Source organism: Trichosurus vulpecula, chromosome 1 (assembly GCF_011100635.1).
Source record: "Trichosurus vulpecula isolate mTriVul1 chromosome 1, mTriVul1.pri, whole genome shotgun sequence".
In the NCBI taxonomy this organism is placed as follows: domain Eukaryota; kingdom Metazoa; phylum Chordata; class Mammalia; order Diprotodontia; family Phalangeridae; genus Trichosurus; species Trichosurus vulpecula.
The window spans coordinates 548,661,929-548,683,739 of NC_050573.1; the positions used below are offsets into that span (position 1 = coordinate 548,661,929).

The 21,811-nt window shown below is 42.7% G+C and overlaps 1 protein-coding gene across 4 annotated transcripts in view; it reads right to left on the reverse strand.

Moving 5' to 3' along the window:
- Positions 1–10,492: 10,492 nt before the first annotated feature.
- The window catches only part of SLC5A10 (solute carrier family 5 member 10), a 183,737-nt gene continuing 172,418 nt past the window's right edge, over positions 10,493–21,811 (reverse strand). For all 4 annotated transcript variants that reach the window (XM_036741635.1, XM_036741636.1, XM_036741634.1 and 1 more), the window contains 3 exons: positions 13,482–13,697; positions 10,888–10,968; positions 10,493–10,699 (listed from right to left, as the gene is read on the reverse strand). In XM_036741635.1, coding sequence (XP_036597530.1) covers positions 10,613–10,699; positions 10,888–10,968; positions 13,482–13,697 — 384 coding nt within the window. In that variant the 3' untranslated portion in view covers positions 10,493–10,612. The remainder of the gene's footprint in view (positions 10,700–10,887; positions 10,969–13,481; positions 13,698–21,811) is intronic.

Below are 21,811 nucleotides of genomic sequence, written 5' to 3' on the forward strand. Positions count from 1 at the left end.
CTGAATTACAAACATCATCTTTCCATGTAGGAATGTAAACAAAACAGTTCAACTTTAGTAAGTCCCTTATGAATTCTCTTTCTTATTTACCTTTTCATGCTTCTCTTGATTCTTGTATTTGAAAGTCAAATTTTCTATTCAGCTCTGGTCTTTTCATTGAGAAAGCTTGAAAGTCCTCTATTTTATTCAAAATTGATTTTTTTTGCCTTGGAGCATGATACTCAGTTTTGCTGGGTAGGTGATTCTTGGTTTTAATCCTAGCTTCTTTGACCTATGGAATATCATATTATCCCTTAATGTAGAAGCTGCTAGATCTTGTGTTATTCTGATTGTGTTTCCACAATACTCAAATTGTTTCTTTCTGGCTGCTTGCAGTATTTTCTCCTTGACCTGGGAACTCTGGAATTTGGCGACAATATTCCTAGGAGTTTTTTTTTTTTTTGAGATCTTTTTGAAGAGGTGATTGGTGGATTCTTTCAATTGCTATTTTACCCTCTGGTTCTAGAGTATCAGGGCAGTTTTCCTTGATAATTTATTGAAATACGATGTCTAGGCTCTTTGTTTGATCATGGCTTTCAGGTAGTCCAATAATTTTTAAATTATCTCTCTGGATCTATTCTCCAGGTCAGTGGTTTTTCCAATGAGATATTTCACATTGTCTTCCATTTTTTCATTTCTTTGGTTCTGTTTTATAATATCTTGATTTCTCATAAAGTCACTAGGTTCCACTTGCTCCAATCTAATTTTTAAGGTAGTATTTTCTTCAGTGGTCTTTTGGATCTCCTTTTCCATTTGGCTAATTTTGCCTTTCAAGGCATTCTTCTCCTCATTGGCTTTTGGAGCTCTTTTGACATTTGGGTTAGTCTATTCTTTTTTCGTTTGTTTGTTTTTTGGGGTTTTTTTGGCAGGGCAATTGGGGTTAAGTGACACAGCTAGTACATTTGTCAAGTATCTCAGGTCGCATTTGAACTCCGGTCCTCCTGACTCCAGGGCTGGTGCTCTACTCACTGCACCACGTAGCTGCCCCTGGGTTAGTCTATTCTTTAAGGTATTATTTTCTTCAGTATTTATTTGGGTCTCCTTTAGCAAGTTATCGACTTGTTTTTCATGGTTTTCTTGCATCACTTGCACACACAGTTTTCACTGCCTGTTTATGTTCCTAGCCAACTATTTGACCCTTGAGCTTTTTGTCAGAGTATGACTGCTTGTAGAGTAGAGAGTACTTTATCCCAAGCTTTAGGGTCCAAGCCCTGTTGTTTTCAGAGCTACTTCTACTCCACAGTCACCACAGCACTCCTCTTCCCCCAAGAACTGCCAAAAGGACTGCAATCAGATCCAAGCAGGGCACAACAAGAGAACCTGTCTCTGTGCCCACAAAGTGCTCCTTGCATTCCCGCTCTGATCCGCTGCTAGATTCCTCCCACTGTGTGAGCCAGGGACTCAGGAAGCAGCTGATGCTGGAGCTCTGGAAGCAGCCCTAGGAGCTTCCTGTTGCTGCTGCCGCCAGCGCCAGCGCTGCACCACCACCACAGCCCCCAGGGATGGGCTCGTACTACTCTCAGCTTGATCCCGCAGTTTCCAACTAACCTGCTCTTTGGCGTTTGTGGGTTGAGAAGTCTGGTAACTGTCACAGCTCAATGATTCATGGCCCTAAGGCCAGTTCCGGCCAGCTGACTCCCAGTCTGGTCTGTCCTGGTGCGGCCCATGCTGGGCTGTGCTCCGCTCCCAGCACCGTGCAGTAGACCCTTCTTGGTGACCATCCAGGCTCTCCTGGGCTGGAGACCTGTTTCCCTCTGGTATTTAATGGGTTCTGCACCTCTAGAATTTGTTCAGAGCCATTTTTTACAGGTCTTTGGAGGGATTTGGGGGAGAGCTTAAGCAAGTCCCTGCTTTTCACCTGCCATCTTGGCCAAGAAAACCTCTTTACAACTGCCACTCCAAGTTGGCATCTTTGGTGGTGGGGAAGAGTGTTACAAAAGGTCAGGCTTTACCTCCCCCACTCCCCTTATATTCTTCCCTCTACCTGCTGTCAGGTCTGCTCTTGGCTTTTTTGTCTCTGGTCAATTCCTTGACCAGAGTCAGCTAGGTTAGAGCAGCAGACCTGGACAAGAAGACCTGAGTTCAAATCCTGCTTCAGAAACTTATTAGCTGTGTGATCCTAGGCAAATCACTTAAACTCTCTTAAGCCTCATTTTTCTCATCTGTAAAAATGGAGATAATAATAGCACCTACATCACAGGGTTGTTGTGAGGATTAAGTGAGATAACATACGTACAATGCTTTGCAAACCTTAAAGCATTATAAAAATACTAGTTGTAATATCCCCTCCCAAACTCTCTTCCTTAACAACCTGTCTGTATCTTTTCTGAGGACCTATACAATAATTCTAACTCATCCTAGTTTGAACCAATCAAATCATTTTCAATGCTAACTGTTAATCACTCCAAGAGGATGTTCATGAGCCAATCAAGGAGGCGCAATCAAAATTCTCCAAACGTAATAAAGTCCCCAAAACAGCCACCTCCCTGTATCCTCGTTGAATTGACCAAGCTCTCCTGATCAACCCTCTGCAGATGAATTGGAGGATGGAAAAGGAAGAAAGAGCTGAAGGGGAAATATCTCTAAAGAGACAGCTATAATAGTCTGGGCCAACAGTGCTAAACTTATATAGAAACAGGGGCTGCTAATCCATACGTAAAGATCCCTGCCGGTTACACACTGACTTAGTTTTAAAATATAATAATATCTAGGTTTTATTGTATTTTTATTTATTTTGGTAAATATTTTCCAATTACATTTTAATCTGATTTGGGCCATACTTATGAGTGTTGTAGGCTTCATGCAGCCCATGGGCTGGGTGTTTGACACCTGCTCTGGGCACATGATAATGGGGGCCTGTGCTAGCAGGTGGCCATAGGAATAGGGGGGACAAGTGGGAAAACAGAGAGAATTAAGAGGACTTTGTAACTGATGGAATGTGAGAAATGAAAAGTGAAGTCAGACGAGAAGCAGGTTTAATGAGAAAGATAATGAACTACACTTTAGAACAAACTTTTATACTGGCATTCAGCCCCCCTCTGTGGACTATGAGATCTAGGCCTCCCACCCTCCAGTCCCCCAAACTCCTGCTGCTCCAATCTCCTAGGCATAACTTCTTCACTCTTTCTCTGTGCACCTCCAGATAAAATCCCAGGAAACCAGTACATCTGGGTAGAACATCTTGCTTCAAATCTCCCCAGAGACTATGGGCTGCATGATGTCATTGGGATGGGTAGGATTTGACAGGGGATGCTAATTTTTTCCACCACCTTTCCTAGTTCATTTTAACAGATTAAGACACATAGTAAATAGTTTGGATGAGGGTCGCAAGGTTCTATTCCGAGGAGTCAGACCTGAATTCTGGTCTCAGCTGGGTTCCTGAATCGCTGTGTGAACTTGGGCAAGCCACTAATGGCTCTCCCTTCCCTTCCTCCATACTTCCACCAATGTAGGAGGCATTTCCTCTTCTGTCATGGCTTGGGTTCATTCATTCATACATACATACATTCACTCATTCATTTAACATACATAACCCTAGGACATTCCACCTACCTAGGTATTTATTTGCTTGGTTTGACTGGCTTCACACCTCCCTCTTTTCCCAAATCTACCAATCTACTCCTGACTGCTACCTGTGGAAGAGTAGGGGCATGGAAAAAGCTAAGAAATGGGAAAGAAAAGGAATGGAAATGCCAAGAAGGGAGGGGTAATGGTCATTGGGACCTCTGCAATAAAGATCCTGAAGCAAATTACCTCCTACCTAGTCTTTCTACACAGACCTTTGTAATGTTGTGAATTAGCAGCTCACCCAGTAGTCCAAATGTGCACAGACCCTTAGAGATGCATCAAAGTCTTAATCAGGGAAGAGATAGATTCTACCAGTTGGCCCTTCCTCCAGGTGGAGGTGGGGAAAGTAGCAGGGGAAAGCAACCATTGCTTGAGACCCTTGATACAATCTGGGTGTGTAGCCTCATTCAGGTTTGGGGAAGGCGTCGCCTCTGTCTTCTTCTGCTAAAGATTCCACTGCAGGATGTTGTGGTTAGTAAGCCTCTCCCCTCTGCTTTTCAGACTCAACTGTTCCCATGGAGAGGGGGGAGGGGGAAGGAGGGTGAGACTATAGGGACATGATCATTGTATTCAAGTATCTGAAGAGCTCTCATAAGATTCAATAGTTTTTTTTTTTGTAATGCTAGAAGACACAAGAGCCAATGGGTATAAATTACAAGGAGGTAATTTTAGTTCAATGTAAGAAAAAACTTTCTAATATTCAGAGCTGTTAACACAATGGAACAGGTTATTTTGAGAAATAATGAACTTCTAATCAATGGAAATGTTTAAAAGCAAAAGCAATCCCCAGCAGATAAGTGGTCAAAGAATATAAACAAAAAGTTTTCAAAAGAATTGCAAACTACATATGACCACATGAAAACATGCTCCATAAATCATGAATAGTAAGAGAAATGCAAATTAAAACAATTCTGGAGTTTCTCTCTATACTATGCAAATTGGCCAAGATGACAAAAAAATGGCAATTGTCAACATTGGAGGGGCTGTGGGAAAACAGGCATACTGACATACTATTGGTAGAGCTGTGAGGTGGCCCAACCTTTCTAGATGCCAGTTTGGAATTATGTAAGAAAAGTGACTAAACTGTTCAGACATTTTGACCCAATGATCCCACCAAGGGAGTCAAAGATAGGAACAAAGGTCCAATTTATATTACAATATTCTTCACACAGCACTCTTTATGACAGCCAAGAACTAGAAACAAAGGGAGTATTCATTGATTAGATAATAATGGAAGAAGCTATGTTATATGAATGTAAAAGAATATTATTGTTTAGTGAGAAATGACATATGTGAAGAATTCAGAGGAACATCAGATTTGTGTGAACTGATATGGAGCAAAATAACCAGAAGCAGGAGAACAATACACATAATGACCACAGCAATGTAAAACGATGACGAGAATGAAATTGAACTCTAGTAATGGAAAAACCAATAAAAGTCCTAGAGAACAGATAACGAAGCATGCTTTTCCCCTCCTGGTAGAGGGATGGAAGAAATTGCTAGAAAAAGTCACTGTTACTGGATGTTTTTGATAAGCTGTTTTTCTTTGTCACAGGGAAAGATTCAGTTAAGTGGGGCTGGAAATAACTGTGTTGTAAAGACAGAAGGAATAAATAAAACATTTTTAAAAATAAAGAGAAGGCTGCTAGAACTGTTGCAGAGGGGATTGGCACGTTGCTTGTTGTAGGGGGAATTAAGGCAGCCTGGACTTTCTTTAGGATCAGCGTGGCCTAGTGGGGTCTGAATGATCTCTAGGTTTTTTCCTAACTCTGAAATGCTGTCACTCCTTTATATTAAAGGGACAGAGACCCACGAGGGATCTGTCTCACTCTCTGGGACCAGGAACTCCAACATGTCTTATTGTCATTTTACCTGGCTGGGTGTTTCCAGGCTCCCATCCTCAGCAAAATGAGTGGGTCATTATGTGCTGGTTTGAGTCTTCTAATTTAATTCAATTCAACAAGAATTAATTGAGCACCTACTGTGTGTTAGACACTATGCTATTGATGAAGATAGGGAGACAAATACTAAACAGCTCATGCCCTTCTACTGAGGGTGGGGAGGGAGGTGTGGAGCAAAATTAGAAAAGTAAATACGAAAAATATAAGCAAGTTAGTTTCTCTGTCCTCATTGGGCAGCCACAATGGAGAGCCGAGCAAGATAGAGGACCTCTCTAGGAATATTTCTTCTAGGATGGGGCCTCAAAAGGCAGGAGGAAAACTTGAGAAGTCAGGAATAGTAGTGGGGGAAAGATGGTGTTTATTAGAGAAGATGCAGGTACAGCGACTAGATTTTCCAAACTCAAGATTGGGGTACCTGCTCTGACAAAGGATATTCCTTTTGCTCTGTTCTGTCTCATATTTAAAAAGTTCCTTTAAATTAGGACTGTCCAGGAAAAACCAGGATGTACATTATTGGTGGAAGGTATTGTCACTAAAATGACTGGGTGTTGTCTGAACAAATGAATCAATAAATAATATTAAGTGTTTACTGTGTGCCAAGCACTGTGCTAGACACTGGGGATATAAAAAGAGGCCACCCCCCCTTCACTCTCTCCACCAAGTTTTTGAGGATTAAGGGATTTAGGAATTAGGAATAAGGTCAATTCCTCTTGGTAAAGTAGGAAAAGACTGGCTCTGAAGTTAGACGACCTGGGTTCAAATCCTGCCTCTTATGGATCCTATCTGTGTGACCTTAGGCAAACTGCTTACTTTCCCTGGGCCTCAGTTTCCTTATTTGTAAAATAAAGGGTTTGGACTAGATGGCCTCAGAGATCCTTTCCTCTCCTAAGGACTCAGAGAGGTTGATATCTTTTTCTCAATTTCCTGGAGACCTACTGCTTCTCTGAAAGCATTCTTTCAAAGATATTATTAATACTTATTATACTTACATATTATGTGCTAATCACAATATAACATTTTATAATTAATATAATTTGTTAATAATTTATTATAATTAATAACTATTAATTATATATTGTTATTACTATTATAGGCAAGCTAGGTGGTGCAGTAGGTAGAGCCTGAGGCCTGGAGTCAGGAAGAACCCGCATTCAAATCTGGCCTCAGATACTTCCTAGCTGTGTGACCCTGGGCAAGTCATTTAACCTCTGTTTGCTTCCGTTTCCTCATCTGCAAATAAGGTTAATAATTGCACCTCCTTCCAGGGCTGTTGTGAGCATCAAGTGAGATAATATTTGTAAAGTGCTTAGCACGGTCTGACACATAGCGAGCAGCTTGATATAAATACTAGCTACTTAATAATAGCTATCATTATCTATATCTATATCTATCTATAGTATTATCTATCTTTAATCTATACCTATTATCTATCTACATTATCTCTTGTTTTTACATCATCTGCATTTCCAAATATGTCCTCCTATCCAGTGAACCACCCCTTGTAAAAAAGTCTTTAAAAAAAAGTGACAGTACATGCATAATTCCATGCCCTCCTAGTCCCTCGCTCACCTCAGCAAAGTGTGGAGGGAGCTTCATTTTCTCCCCTCCTGTTCAGAGCCAAATTTAGTCATTATAATTACTCAACTGGGGCAGCCAGGTGGCGCAGTGAGCAGAGCACCAGCCCTGAAGTCAGGAGGACCTGAGTTCAAATCCGTCCTCAGACACTTGACACAACACACGTGTACTAGCTGTGTGACCTTGGGCAAGTCACTTAACCCCAATTGCCCTGCCAAAAAACAAAAAAAAATTACTCAACCTTCAGGTTTTGTTGTTTTTCATCTGCATTGCTGCAGTCATTGACTACATTGCTTTTCTGGTTCTGCTAACTTGAATGAATGAATGGGTGAATGAACATTAAGTGTTTGCTAGGAATGTGGATGAATGAAAAAGCATTAAGTGTTTGCTACATGCCACTTCACTCTGTCTCAGTTTTCCCGTGCTTCTCTGACTTCTCCATATATTCCATTATATCCATGTATCACAATCTGGTTAACCATTCTCCAATCAATAGGCATCTACTTTGTTTCCAATTCTTTGCTACCCCTTTTCCCCAAATATTACTATGACTATTCTGAAGGTAATTAGGGCCTCTCTAAAGTGATCTTAATATTGACTTTGCTCTGCACTGGTCAGATCTTTGATAGGATAGAAAAGGGGTGGGGAACCTGCAGCCTCGAGGCTACATGTGGCCCTCTAGGTCCTCAAGTGCGGCTCTCTGACTGAATCCAAACTTCACAGAACAAATCCCCTTAATAAAAGGATTTGTTCTGTAAAACTTGGATTCAGTCAAAAGGCCACACTTGAGGACCTAGAGGGCCACATGTGGCCTCGAGGCTGAAGTTTCCCCACCCCTGGGATAGAAGATACCAGATAATAGAGCTGGGGGAATCCACGTATCCATCCACCAACAACTCTGAACTGAGGCCTCTAGGGTGCTTAGACCTGTGCTTGGTTGGACCTTTGGAATAGCTAAGAAAAGAAATAATGTCTACTCCATCAAGAATCCAGGGGAGCAATCTTCCCCACGCAGGTTGGAAGAGATGATTTTTAAGGTCCTTTCCAGCCCTAAAAGCTTATGAACTTAGGTTAGAGACAATAACATATCAGTCATCCAATCAAACAGCAAATGTTTATTTTGCACCTTTTGAGTATAAGGTCCAGACCCAATAGACCCAGGAGAAGATTCTCCCTCTGTCCTTAGGGAGTTTACAGTCTAGAGGCAGACATAGTATGTACAGACATGATAATAACAGGCAATACACAAGCAGCACCCAATGCATGGCACAGAAGGAGGATCGAGTGTGAGGAGTTGGGTCCAGAAGGATGGGGATGATTTATCCATGGGAGAAACATTTTGAGAAGGGGAGACAGTATAAGGGAAGTCCCGGAAATAGGAAGGAGCCTACCAGTGTTGGACGTGGAGTCAGGAAGACTTGAGTTTGAACCCTGCCTCCAACATTTACTAGCTGTGTGGCCCTGGGCAGCTCACTTAACCTCTCTTGTTTCCTTATCTGTGAAATGGGGATGATAATAGCACCTTCCCAGGATTGTTGTTGTGAAGACCAATGTGATAACATATATAAAGGGCTTTGAAAACCTCAAAGTGCTATATTAATGTTAGCTATCATCATTATCTTTGAGAAGATAGTGAAAGAACCAGTGTGAGCAGACCATAAGTTTCATAGAGAGGAAGAGTAGGGGATAGGTTGGAAGCGCGTCATGGGGCCAGACTGTGGAAGGCCTTGGGTAGTTTGGACTTTGCCCTACCAGTGACTGGGAACCAATACTGATTCTTGAGTGGGGAAGGAAATGATGGAAATAGAATTTGGGGAAGATGAACTTGGCGGCACGTATGATGAGTCAGGGAGAGACAGTAGGCAAGGAGAATGACTGGGAAGCCAATGCAATGACCCAGGTTTGAGGTGATAAGGACATGGACCACCACCCAAGGAAGCCAATACCATTGTATGCAGTGTCCAAGGACTTAAATTACAGCTGAGTACTGGGCAAGCCCTCACTTCCATTCTGGAGGAGGAAAGGGGAATGCATGAATGCCACTGTCACAGGGTTAGCCCTCTCCAGGCTCAGCCTATAACCTGAGGGAATCTGATCCTCCAATGACCAGCCGACATATGCTAAATCCCTAAGAATGATCCCAATGACAACCCTGTACATGTAACCTTTTGCTCCTGAAGTTCTGGGCCCTAGCAGACTGAGACCTGGAGCGCACTGGAGTTGTTCAATGGTGAAGATTTCCTTGGGCAGACATGGAAAATGAAAGGAGGGGTCCCAGATCAGGATTCCTATGATCCCTGTGAGAATGGTAGTGTGGCTAACAACACTACCTTCCTCTGGCACAACATGCCTACGTTTAGGAGGAACTGACTCAAAAATGCTCATGCCAAGGAGCTCCTGGGAGGCATACCAAGCCCTGAGCTGATTTACCTGTGTGTCTAACTTTATGAGCATCGTAGAAGTGTTTGAAGTTTGGCCAGAAGCCAAGAGATATAGACAGGAAGTGTTCCCTGAGGGGCCTATAAAGTCTTTTATGGTGTTTGGTTACCCTCTGGTTCTATTAGATGGTATCCAGAGGTCCATGTCACACCGGTTTGGGCTGAGCGAGGCTATTTGGGCTTTTTCCTCCACCACTATTCTCAGATTCATGGCTTCTCAGGAAAACGTCACTGAGCTTCAAGGCCCATACGCTTTCCTCTTCCCCATTACCCACCCAGATCTCAAGAGTAGGGATTCGCTGAGTCACAGATTCAAAGTGTGAAGGAGGGAAGAACCCATTCTGGGGAAGCTGGACAGGCGGAGGATGCTTTGTGTGGACTGAGCCATAGGCTAGGGATAGGGGAGAAAAGAAGAGCCGTAGAATTCACAGAATCAGAGAATATCAGACCCCCAAAGAATCTAAGATATCACCTAGTTCAGCTCTCTCATTTAATAGATGAGGAAACCGAGTCCCAGAGAAGGAAAATGATTTGCCCAAGGTCACACAGCTACTTGTGGCAGAACTAGGTTTCTCTGACATTGCCTTAAGTAATGATAAGTGGGAGCAGGGAGTGGGGTCAGAGACTCCAAAATAGATTAAATCCTATTCCAGATTCTGGAATCCTCAGGTTGTAGCCTAAACTGAAGGTGTTTCCAAAGATTATAACACAGTAGTGGTTGGTGGTGATGGTGGTAGTAGTGGGACACTTTGTTGTCAAAGGAGATATGTTGTAATAAGAACTTCCTACTGCCTAGATGCTTCTGGACCAGGAAAAGAATGAAAGCTCAGTTTAACAGAAATAGCATTGGCCTAGAGGTCAGGAACCTTGGGTTTTAATCCTAGGCCTTCCACCAATAAGCTGTGTTAACTTTGGGCAAGTCACTTCCCTTCTCAAGTCCCTATATGTAAAATAAATAAGTTGAACTAGATGGCCCTTCCAACTCTAAGAGTCTATGATCCTCTTTTAGAAGTCTAATTAGGACAAATATCTCCTACATCCCTGAGGGCCTCTCCCATGATCCTCTGGCTTCTCCGAAAATGAACACCATCAGGCAAAATAGGCATAGAAGAATATGTTAACACACAAAAGCAGAATGGCATTGAAGTTGCAGACTTGGGTCCAGAAGAGAGTTTGCTTCTTTCCTGCAGATGGGAAGAATGGGATGCATGGTTCTGAGTGAGCTGGGATGTATGAGGAACTTGGCGGGTTAGGAGTGGAGTGAGAATGGGAAACTAGGGCTAGGTGGTATGGTAAGGACAACACTATGATGAATCTGGCTCTGCCTAGAGTGGTCTAGAGGCCCCCAGGGACCACTTACCAACTTTGTCTCCCACATCTAAAGCCTCAGGCAGAGCTTCTAAAAGTTTGTCTTTGGAAAGTGTCCACCACGTTAAATTCTTGATCTGTAGGAAGCAAAGAGAAGTTTTAAACAGGGGGTAGAAAAGAAGGAATGAGAGATGTGGAGATAAGAAGAGGAAGGAATGAGGATGGGAATGAAGAGTGATGATATAGGAGACAGGGAAACCAGAAGAGTGGGGTACATGGAAATGAGGGATATTAGGATGGAGTACAGGGGATGAAGGATAAGAGAACAAGGAACCAAGAAACATGGGGACTGGGGGGATAAAGAAATAGAAGTAAGGTACAGGAATTAGGTGACTGGAGATTCCCCACAGGGTAATTGGGAAGTTAGCTGGCCTAGGTTAGTGAGGAGAGTCATCACTTTTGGGGGATAGAGCAGAGAGATAGGGATTAGGAGCGGGCTGAGCCCTGGCCATTGGCTAGGCTTCCTCAGAATGTGCCCAACCAGAGAGCCAATCCTTCCTGGTGAGGTGTGTGTGTGTGTGTGTGTATGTCTAGGAAGTAGGGAAGAAGGGTTCAATTAGAATTTGCCAACCTAGTCCATAGACTATTAGACCTACTCTACCAAGAAATGTCTCCTCACTACATGCACCACAGTACCTGAAATTCTGCTTCTGATTTATGAATTTAAACTATCTTGCCCTCATTTCGCTCCTCTCAGAGGACAGGAAAATTCCCACTTTTGTACTTTAGTGGGTATGAAGTTATCAGAAACTGACTGGTGGGGCATCTGAGAGGTGGGAAAGGGGTCAGAAAAGGAGGTGGAGGAGATCACACATAAACTTTGACAGGGCCAAATTTTTTTGCCCTTAATACTAGCTTTGCCTCACTGGTTCAGGGGATACCATTCTGCCCCGGTCCAGGAAGAGAAGACTTCTCGGAATATCACCCCTTAGGACCCTTGTTGTTGTCATCATTTAGTCGATTAGTTGTGTCCAACTCTTTGTGACCCTATTTGGGGTTTTCTTGGCAAAGATACTGGAGTGATTTGCCATTTCCTTCTCCAGTTCATTTTACAGATGAGGAAACTGAGGCAAACAGGGTTGGGTGACTTGTCCAGGGTCACACAGCTAGTAAGTGTCTGAGGCTGAATTTAAATTCAGGTCCTCCTGACTCCAGACCCGGCACTCTATCCACTGCACCACATAGCTGACCCTAGAACCCCTAGCACATAGAATAAACAGAGCCTGAGCTGCTTGTCTGATGTGCCACCATCAGGTCCTAGGACAAAGACTCTATCTAGATAAGTATGACTATCTTGCCTTTCATCACAGGATCCCACAGACTCCATGTACCAGAAAAGATGAATTATGCTTTCCCCATCTCAGTAGACTGGAGCAGGTATGATGAGGTGTTTTCTACGTTGCTGGAGCATTAAGTCTATCAGGCTGTTTAAACTGTAAAGAAATTACATCTGCAAGTTCCTTACATTAGCTTTTTTTTTTACTCCAAATGATGATAAGCTCATTCTGGAGAAATTGGATACAAGATGAATATGGGTCCTGAATAAATATATGAATGTGATGATGGCAGAGGTGCCAACAACGAATATGAAAAGTCTTCTGCTTTTATTATATAGCTCTTAATAGGAATAGGGAAGCAAAAAAGAGCAGGTAGAACTAAGAAAGGGAACCAGGCAGAGACAGACTGGGAGCAAGAAGGCGCTGGTCTTAAGGGACTGACTTGATGGATGGAGCCAGTACTGGAGAGGATGTGTATCTAAACATGATTTCTCTCCTAAGAGGGATGAATCTAGACTGTGTAACCTCACTGTGCAACTGTAAAGGCTAAAGGGTGGTTAGTGTGTATCTCTAGTTGTTCTTACACATGCAATATACTGCCTTTGTGTCAGTCAGAACTGGTCTCCAGATGTTGCTGCTAGGGAGGCTGGTGCAAGAAGGAAAAATGGGGGTATTTTATGGTGACCAGAGCTTCTGGAAGAAGCCCTTCAATTCAGCAGCAGCAGATGGGACCATGAAATTGGATGGCAAAAGGGAAGGAGATGCTCATGGCTGGGTTTTTGTCACAAGGAACAACCATAACTATGGAGACAGTTGTGGACTTAGTAACCAGAAGGAGTAACTCTTAGAAAATCTTTGGGAATAATGCTAAGGATGCTTAGCCCATTCTGGACAATGAGAATTTTTGGATGCCACTTCCTAGTCTTTATCTCTCTGAACCTTCCTGCTCCACACCACCCCTCTGTAGGAGGGCAGGTTGGGTTCAGATGACTCTCAGGGCACAAACTTTCCAAGAAGTGACTCCATTTCTGGGGGACCTCCCTTCCTATGCTGCATGTAAGAATGTGGGTCATCAACAGGCTCCTCGGAGTCATCCAGGCCCCTCCAGAGGCTGAAAGTCCAAAGTTTACCAATGACTGCTTCTATTTAAAACTAGGTATATAAAATACAGTAGAATCTAGAATGAAAATCGAATTAAGGGTTGTCCCATTCTAATGGCAGGGACATCTCCCTATTCTAGGGAAAAGGTTCAGATTATCTGAGAGAAGAGGTTAACTCACTTAGATCCCCTTGGGGGTAGGGTACCAGCTCACCTGAGACTCATCAGGGGGTGGGGTCAGCAGACTAACAGCTGCGACTATAGCAACTGTGATGGAGAAGAGCACCACGGAGAAGTGAAGATAGTGAAGGCTGTGGAGCACAGCTGGCCGGTTGTCAGGAAAGCCACAAGGTGGCTCAGGGTAAACAAATTCCAGGATCATCCGGGTAGCTCCCACTACCAGCCCTGTCATCAGGCCCCAGAAGGCCCCCTGTAGGAAAAGGAGATGCAACCATAGGCTCTGGCTCGCTCTCTCTCTCTCTCTCTCTCTCTCTCTCTCTCTCTCTCTCTCTCTCTGTCTTTGTCTCCTAATTCCCCAACTTACTCATTTCTCATGAACTGCTCCTCTACCTGATGCCAGCTATGCACAGAGACGGCCTTACCTTTGATCTTGTCATCACCCAAAAGTCATTCCCTCTCATGTTCATGAACTCTGAAATTCCTTTATCTGATCGTAATCTGTTATTATTCCATCTCTCCCTCTGCCTTACACCCGAAGCTGGTCACTTCTTCCTTACTGTGACCTCTAATCTCTCTACCCCTGAGTCCTTTCTTGGGTCATCACTCCTACACTATTTTCCCTTCCCCATCTTGACCCCTTGCTGAACCATTTCAACTCTACACTGTCCTCTTCTCTAGGACCCCTCGCCTCTTTACTCTTTCAAAGCTCTTGCCATACTAAAACCTGAGCCTTGGATTATTCCCCTCATCCACTGCCTTCACTCAGGTGCAGCTGAACAAAGCAGAAGATCGTGAAATCCTGTTGTCCAGGTTCACTACAAATTTATGTTACGTGACCTCAACTGAGCCCTTGTTGCAGCAAGGCAACCCTTTTATGCCTCCCTAATCAACTCACTACCCCATTTACCACAGTGCCTTTTCCAAACATTTTCATCCTTCCTCAAACCTCTCGTAGTTCCTCTTCCCCTCTACTTTCTTACCTTGTTTCATATTATAGTGAAAAAAATTGAGGCCATTCATCCAGAACTCTTCCTTTGCCCCTCTTCCTCATCTTACATCACTTAGATACCTTATGATACTATCTCTTCCTTCATTTCTGTTTCACATGAAGAGGTGGGCCTTCTCCTGAACAAGACAAGCATGTCTACATGCACAAGTGATCCCACTCCATCTCCTCTTCGCCAGCAGATTGCTCCCTCTATCATCCACTCTCTCATTAACCTTCAGTCTTTCCCTGTCTACTGGTTGCTTGTCTGCTGCCTATGAACACTCCAACACCTTCTCCATCCTCAAAAATCCCTCACTTGATCCATCCCTCTCTGCTAGCTGTCATCCTGTAAGGCTCCTCCCTTTTGTTACTAACTCCTTGAGAAAGATATGATCAGTACCCTCAACTTCCTTTCCTCTCACTTTCTTAACTCTACAGTCTGGTTTCTGACTTCATGCAACTGAACCTGTTCTCTTCAAAGTTATTAATTATCTCTTAATTGACAAATCTAATGGCCTTTTCTCAACCCCTCATCCTTCTTGACCTTTCTGTAGTCTTTGACACTGCTGACCCCCTCTTCTCCTTGATACTCTCTTTTCTCTAGGTTTTCATGACACTATTTCTTACTTCTTCAACCTGTCTGACAAGCTCTTTAGTCTTCTTTGCTGGATCTTCATCCAGGTTGCACTCACCAAACATAGGTTTCCTCCAAGGCTCTATCCTCATCTCCCCCTATACTATTTGTCCTGGTGAATTTTACAAGCTCCCATTGATTTGATCATCATCTCTATGAGGATGATTCTCAGATCTATTTGTCCATTCCTAACCTCTCTCCTGATGTCCACTCTTCAATCTCCAACTACCTATTGAACAACTCAGATTAGATGTCCCATAGACCTCTTAAACTCAAGATACCTAAAACTGAACTAATCCTTTCCCCCCAAACTCTCTTCTCTTCCTATCTTTCCTCTCACTGTAGATGGTATCTCCGTCCTCACAGTTACCTAGGCTCACGACCTAGGTAGATTTTTGACTCTTCACTTTCTCTTACCCTTTGCATATCCAATCTGCTATCAAATCCTGCCATTTCTATCTTCATTAGCTCTTCTCTCTCTCTCTCTCTCTCTCTCTCTCTCTCTCTCTCTCTCTCTCTCTCTCTCTCTCTTTCCTGTTCTCCTCTGTTCTCTGATACCGCCACAATCCTGGCACAGATCTTCATCATTTTATACCTGGTATAATAGCCTTCTGATTGATCTCCCTTCCTCAGGTCTCTTCTCTCTGCATTCCATCATCTACGTGGCTGTGAAATGGATCTTCCTTATGTGCAAGTCGCAATTATGTTACCTCCCTTCCTATTCAATAAACTCAAGTGGTTCCCTATTACTTCCAGGATCAAATACAAAATGCTCTTGTTTGGCTTTCAAAGCCTTTCATAACCTGGCCCTTTCTACCTTTCTAGTGTTTTTATATCTAATCCCTCAGCATACCTTACCCCCAGTGGTGGGATTCAAATGAATTAACAACCAGTTCTCCACGGAACCAAGCCGAGGTGCCTCTCCTGCTGCTGACACGGTGGGCACAGTCCTGCCCCTACTAAGAGCCGGTTTGCAGAACTCAACCTAAAATTAGGTACCAGTTCTAGCAAATCGGTTACCCCTATCACCATATTCTGTGATCTAATGATGCCCTCTTCCTTGCTGTTCCTTGAATAAGAAAAGTCTCCAGATTCCATGCATTTTCATTGGCTGTTTCCCATGGGAGGAATAATTTCTTGCCTCATCTTTGTCTCCTGGCTTTCCTAGCTTCCTTCACATCTCAGCTAAAGTTCCATTTTCTACAAGAAGTTTTTCCCAATCCTCTTTAATCTCAATGTTTTCCTACTAAGATTAATTCCAATTTATTTTCTCTATATATCCTGTTCGTACATAATGTCTTTTGCCCTTTACTGTGAGCTCCTTGAGAGCAAGGACTGGTTTTTGCCTTTTTTTAAAATCCCTAGAGCTTAGTGTCTTGCTTGGCATATAGTAGGTGCTTATTAAATACTTATTAACTGACTGACCTCTCTGAGCCTCATTTCATCATCTATAAAATGAGGGGGTTGGACTTGATGACCTTTAAGACTCCTTTCAGCTCTCAATCTACGAACCCATGAAGGATAAAAACAAAACAGTCTTTGCCCTCAATGTGCTTATATTCTATTGGGTGTAAGGAGTAGTCAACGTTACAGATCATTAAAAATCGAAGTAGATAACAGAATACTTTCTGCAAGAAGTGTACTAGCAACTGTGGTAATCAGACTAGGCCTCCTCAGAAAAATGGCACCTAAGTTGAGTTTTGAAGGAAGCCATTCCATAAGGCAGAGATGAGGAGGGACTACATTCCAGGTATGGAGGTCAGCAAAGACACAGGGATGGGAGATGGAATGTCATGCATAGGAAACAGCAAGTAGGTCAGTGTTCCTGGAACGTCGAATGTTTGAAAGAGAGTAATGTGCAATAAACCTGGAGAGGTGGGCTGGAGTCTGATTGTGAGGTATTTTAAAAGCCAAATGAAGAGGTTTATATTTTATACTGAGGCAAATAGATCTGAGAATTATCTTCATCAAGCCAGGGAACGACAGGGTCAGACCCAGGCTTTAGGAATATTAGTTTGGCAGTTCTGTGGAAGACAGATTGGAGAGGAATGAACCCAGATGGAGGGAGACCTGTGGGAGGAGGCTATTGCAGTAATCCAGATGAACGGTGATGAGCCTAAACCAGTTACCAGGCTGAGGTGGGGGGAGGGTTCCCAAGCCCAGTTCTGATAACGTCATTGCTCTGCCTGGGAAGTTCCACTATCTCCTTCTTGACTGCTATAAATTATAAATTTTTCTATTTGACTTTTAAAGTCCTTCATGAAGGAGAGGGATGACTCCAAAGTTGAGGACTAAGATTATTAGGAGAGTTATGTTACTCTCAATACAAGTAAGGAATAAAAGAAGAGAAGAGGATTTAGAAAGAAAGATAGTAGGTTCTGTTTGGGGCTTTTTGAGTTTGACATGTCTATGAGACTTCTATGAGACAAGCGGAGTTATCTAGTAGGCAGTTGGTGAAGTGGGACTATAGTTCAGGAGAGAGAAGGGCTGGCTGCATACATCTGTTAGCTTTCTGCATAGGGTTGATAGTTGAACCTAAGGGAGCTGATGAGATCGCCAAGATTGTAGAGAAAGAAAAAAGGATACAAACCTAGTGTACTCCTAAATGTAGGTGGGGTAGCACATGGGTGAAGATCTAGCAAAGAAGACTGAGAAGGAGCACCTAGACAGGAGCCAGAATGAGGACAGATGAGCGTCAGAAAAACCCATGGAGGAGAAAGTATTCAGAAATAGAGAGTGGTTAGCAGTGTCACATGTTGACAAGAGATCAAAAAGGGACAAAGACTGACAAAAGGCTACTAGAACTCTTGAGTTCCTTTCTCTTTTATCAGCTCCCTATCCATCCACTCTTTCCAGAACCACAGGGTAGGATAATTGCCACCGCGCATGGGACCTGGCCTTTCTGAGTACTCTGTTCCTTCTAGTGTACAGACCCAGACATGGTTCTGTTTCCTTCGTCCTGCCCATATTTCAGCTCAGAAAGAGTTAGAATTTTTTCCAAAGGAACTTTTACTAGGAAACTAAGGTATTCCCAAAGTCTTGATGATGAATTGGATATTTATTAGCATTAGGGTTTGGTTGGTTGGTTGTTTTTTAAGCCAAATAGGGAAAAAAGAAGGATCAAGAAAAGCATATTCTTGGACTGCATAGGGGGAGGGAGAAGGGAACAAGCATTTATTAAGCACCTACTCTATGTCAGACACTGTGCTAAGTGTTTTATCAATACTATCTCATTTCATCCTCACAACTGTAGGAGGTAGGTGATTTTATGACCCCCATTTTACAGTCAAGAAAACTGAGGAAAACAGAGGTTAAGTGACTTGCCCAAGGTCATGCAATTACTAAGTGAGGGCAAATTTGAATTCAGGTCTTCCTGACTGCAGGATCAGTGTTTTATCCACTGTACCACTGCTGTATAGGACAATGATGGCATCAGATAGGAGACAGAGTTTCCCAATTCTTATCTTGCTTCTATTTTCTCTGCCAAGGAGAATGAACCTTGTATTGGAGATGATAAGTCAAAAATGCCCAAGATAAGCAAGGAAGTAATAAGAAAGCTTTCCTTGCTGAACTAAGATTATCAGGCCTAAAGGAATTGCATGCTCAGGTACTGAAAGAACTGGCAGGTATGATTGCTGAACCATTGTCAATGATTTCTGAAAGATCATGGAAGACAGGAGAGATGCCACCAGACTGGACAAGGAGAAATGCCCTAATTAAAAAAAAAAAAGAGCACAGAGTCTGAAAATGATAAGCCAGTGAGTCTGACTTGGATTCCTTCTTCAATGGCCTCCACTCTAGAAACGACCATTAAAGGGATAGATAATGAACGTCCAAAAAGGGAAGCGGTGATTACAAAAGGCCAACACAGCTTCATCAAGAACACGTCACAAGACGTGCCTTTTCTTTTTACAAGATTATTAAGTGACTAGATAAGGAGAATGCAGTACATACAGTTTACTTAGATTTTAGTAAAGCCTTTGATAAATCTTCTCATGCTCTTCTTTGTGAAGAGGACAGGAGATTATGGGTTATATGAGAATACAATTAGATAGGTTTAGAGTAAGTTGGATGGTTGTGTTCAAAGAATGGTTGTTAATGGTCCAGTGTCAGAGATCTGTGTATGGTCCTGTGCTATCTAATATTTTTATCAAGGAGTTGGATATTGACATTGATGGTATACTCATCACACTTGAAGATGACCCAATGGTGGGAAGCATAGTTAACACATTGGATAACAGAGTCAGGATCCAAAAGGATCATGACAAGCTAGAGCCCTGGGCTGAACAATAAGAGTTCAATGTAAAATCTTACACATGGGTGCAAAAAAGTCAGCTTCAGAAGTACAAGAAAGGGGAGTCATGGTTTACAGAGGGTTTAAGTGGGTTGTGAGCACTATGGGATATGGCAGCCAAAAAACTTCATGCAGTCTTGGGCTGTACTAAACGGGGTATGGCAGATAGGAATAGGGAAGCAATGGTACTGCTATGCCCTGCCCTCATCAGAGCTCACCTGGAGCACTGTTCTGGGTACCACAGTCAGGGAAGGACATTAACAAATTAGAGAATGACCAGAGGAAGATAAGTGGGATGGTGAAAGGCCTTGAGTCCATGTCATACGAAGATCAGATAAAGGGATAGGGGGTGTTTAGCTTGCAGGAGAAAAGACACATTTAAGTATTGGAAGGACTCTAGTGTGGAGGAAGGACTAGACAGCCAAACCAGGAGCAATGAGTGGAAGTTGAAAAGAGAAAGATTTTCTTTACAACCAGTGTCTCTGATAAAGGCCTCATCTCTAAAACACATAGGGAACTGAGCCAAATTTATAGGAATACAAGTCATTCCCCAATTGAGAAATGGTCACAGGATATGAACAGGCAGTTTTCAGAGGAAGAAATTAAAGATATCTATAGGCATATGAAAAAATGCTCAAAATCACTACTGATTAGAGAAAAGCAAATCAAAACAACTCTTAGGTACTACATCTCTCTTGTCAGATTGGCTAAAATGACAAAACAGGAAAATGATAAATGCTGGAGAGGATGTGGGAAAATTGGAACATTGTTACATTGCTGGTGGAGTTGTGAACTGATCCAGCCATTTGCTAGATAATTGCTAGAGCAATTTGAAACTATGCCCAAAGGGCTATAAAAATGTTCATACCCTTTGACCCAGTAATACCACTTCTAGGGCTGTATCCCTAGATCACACAAGTGGGAAAAGGACCCATATGTACAAAAATATTTATAGCGGCTCTTTTTGTAGTAGCAAAGAATTGGAAACCAAGGGGATGTCCATCAATTTGGGAATGGCTGAACAAGTCGTTGGTGTATGAAGGTAATGGAATACTACTGTGCTGTAAGAAATGGGGATGATACGGACTTCATAACAACCTGGAAAAACCTACACGATATAATGCTGAGTGAGCAGAGCACAACCAGGAGAACATTACACACAACCACAGATATATGGATTCTGTGAGGACTAACCCTGATAGACTTTGCTCTTCTCAGCAACACAGGATGCAAGGACAACTCCAAAGGACTCACGATGGAGAGTGCTATCTACATCCAGAGAGAGAACTGTGGAGTATGAAGGCAGATTGAGGCACACTTTATGTTCGCCTTTTTTTCCCCTTTTTTCTCTCTTTTGTTTTGGTTTTTGGGAGTTTTTTGGTTCTGTTTCTTCTTTCTCAGGATTCATTCCATTGGTCATAATTCTTCACAACTTGACTGGTGTGTAAATAAGTCAATGTGAAGTTATTAGTAGAAGATATATTGGATTCCATGCCGTCTTGGGGAGGGGGGACAGAAAATCTGGAACTCAAAATTATGTAGAACTGAGTCTTATAAACTAAAAATAAAAAAATCTCTAAATGAAAAAAAAGAAAAGAAAAGAGAAAGATTTTGTCTTGATGTCAGGGAAATCTTCCTGAGTAGAATAACCTGCTTCAGGAAGTGCTGGGTTGTCCCTCCTTGGAGGTCTTTGAACAGAAGCTGGATAACCACATGCTAGGTCTGTTATAGAGGGAATTCCCTTAGTTATGAGCTTAGACTACATGGCCACTGAGATCCCTTCCAAATCTCAAATTCTGTGGCACTGTGAAGGCCCCTCAATCCTTGGCAAAAGGATGGTAGGAAGCTTTTAGCTGGTTCAGCTGCTCCATGTGGGGCTGTAGTACCGGTGGGGCAGGAGAAGACTTCCCAGTCCTTTGGGCTATAGAAGCACTCTTGTTCTCTGTGTCCTCTCTAGTGTGGACTCTCTCTCCTTATACTCCCCCTCCACTACCATCCTTAGCCATGATTTCTGAGAGGTGTGTCCCTTCTAGGATTGCACCATATTGCTTGAATGATGCCAGGCACATATTTTGGCACCTGGGCTGCCCACCAGTTCCTGAGAAGCAATTGATCAGGTGTTACAAAACATGTGGGTTACCAGAGGAACTGAAACACTTCCTCCAAGAGGTCTGATCAGCACTGCCTTGGGAACCTCCAGAAATATACCACTACCAACAATTCACATATATACATATATATGTATATATATACACATATATATATGTAGTACTTTGAGGTTTATGAAGTGCTTTCCTCCCAATGATCCCATGAAGTAGCTATTGTAAGCATTATAATTCCTGCTTTTAAAGAGGATTTAAGGGATTTACTCAAAGTCATACAACTAGCAAGTTATTGGAACCAGGATTCCTGAAACCAAGTCCACTAAGCTACACTGCTTTTATATTT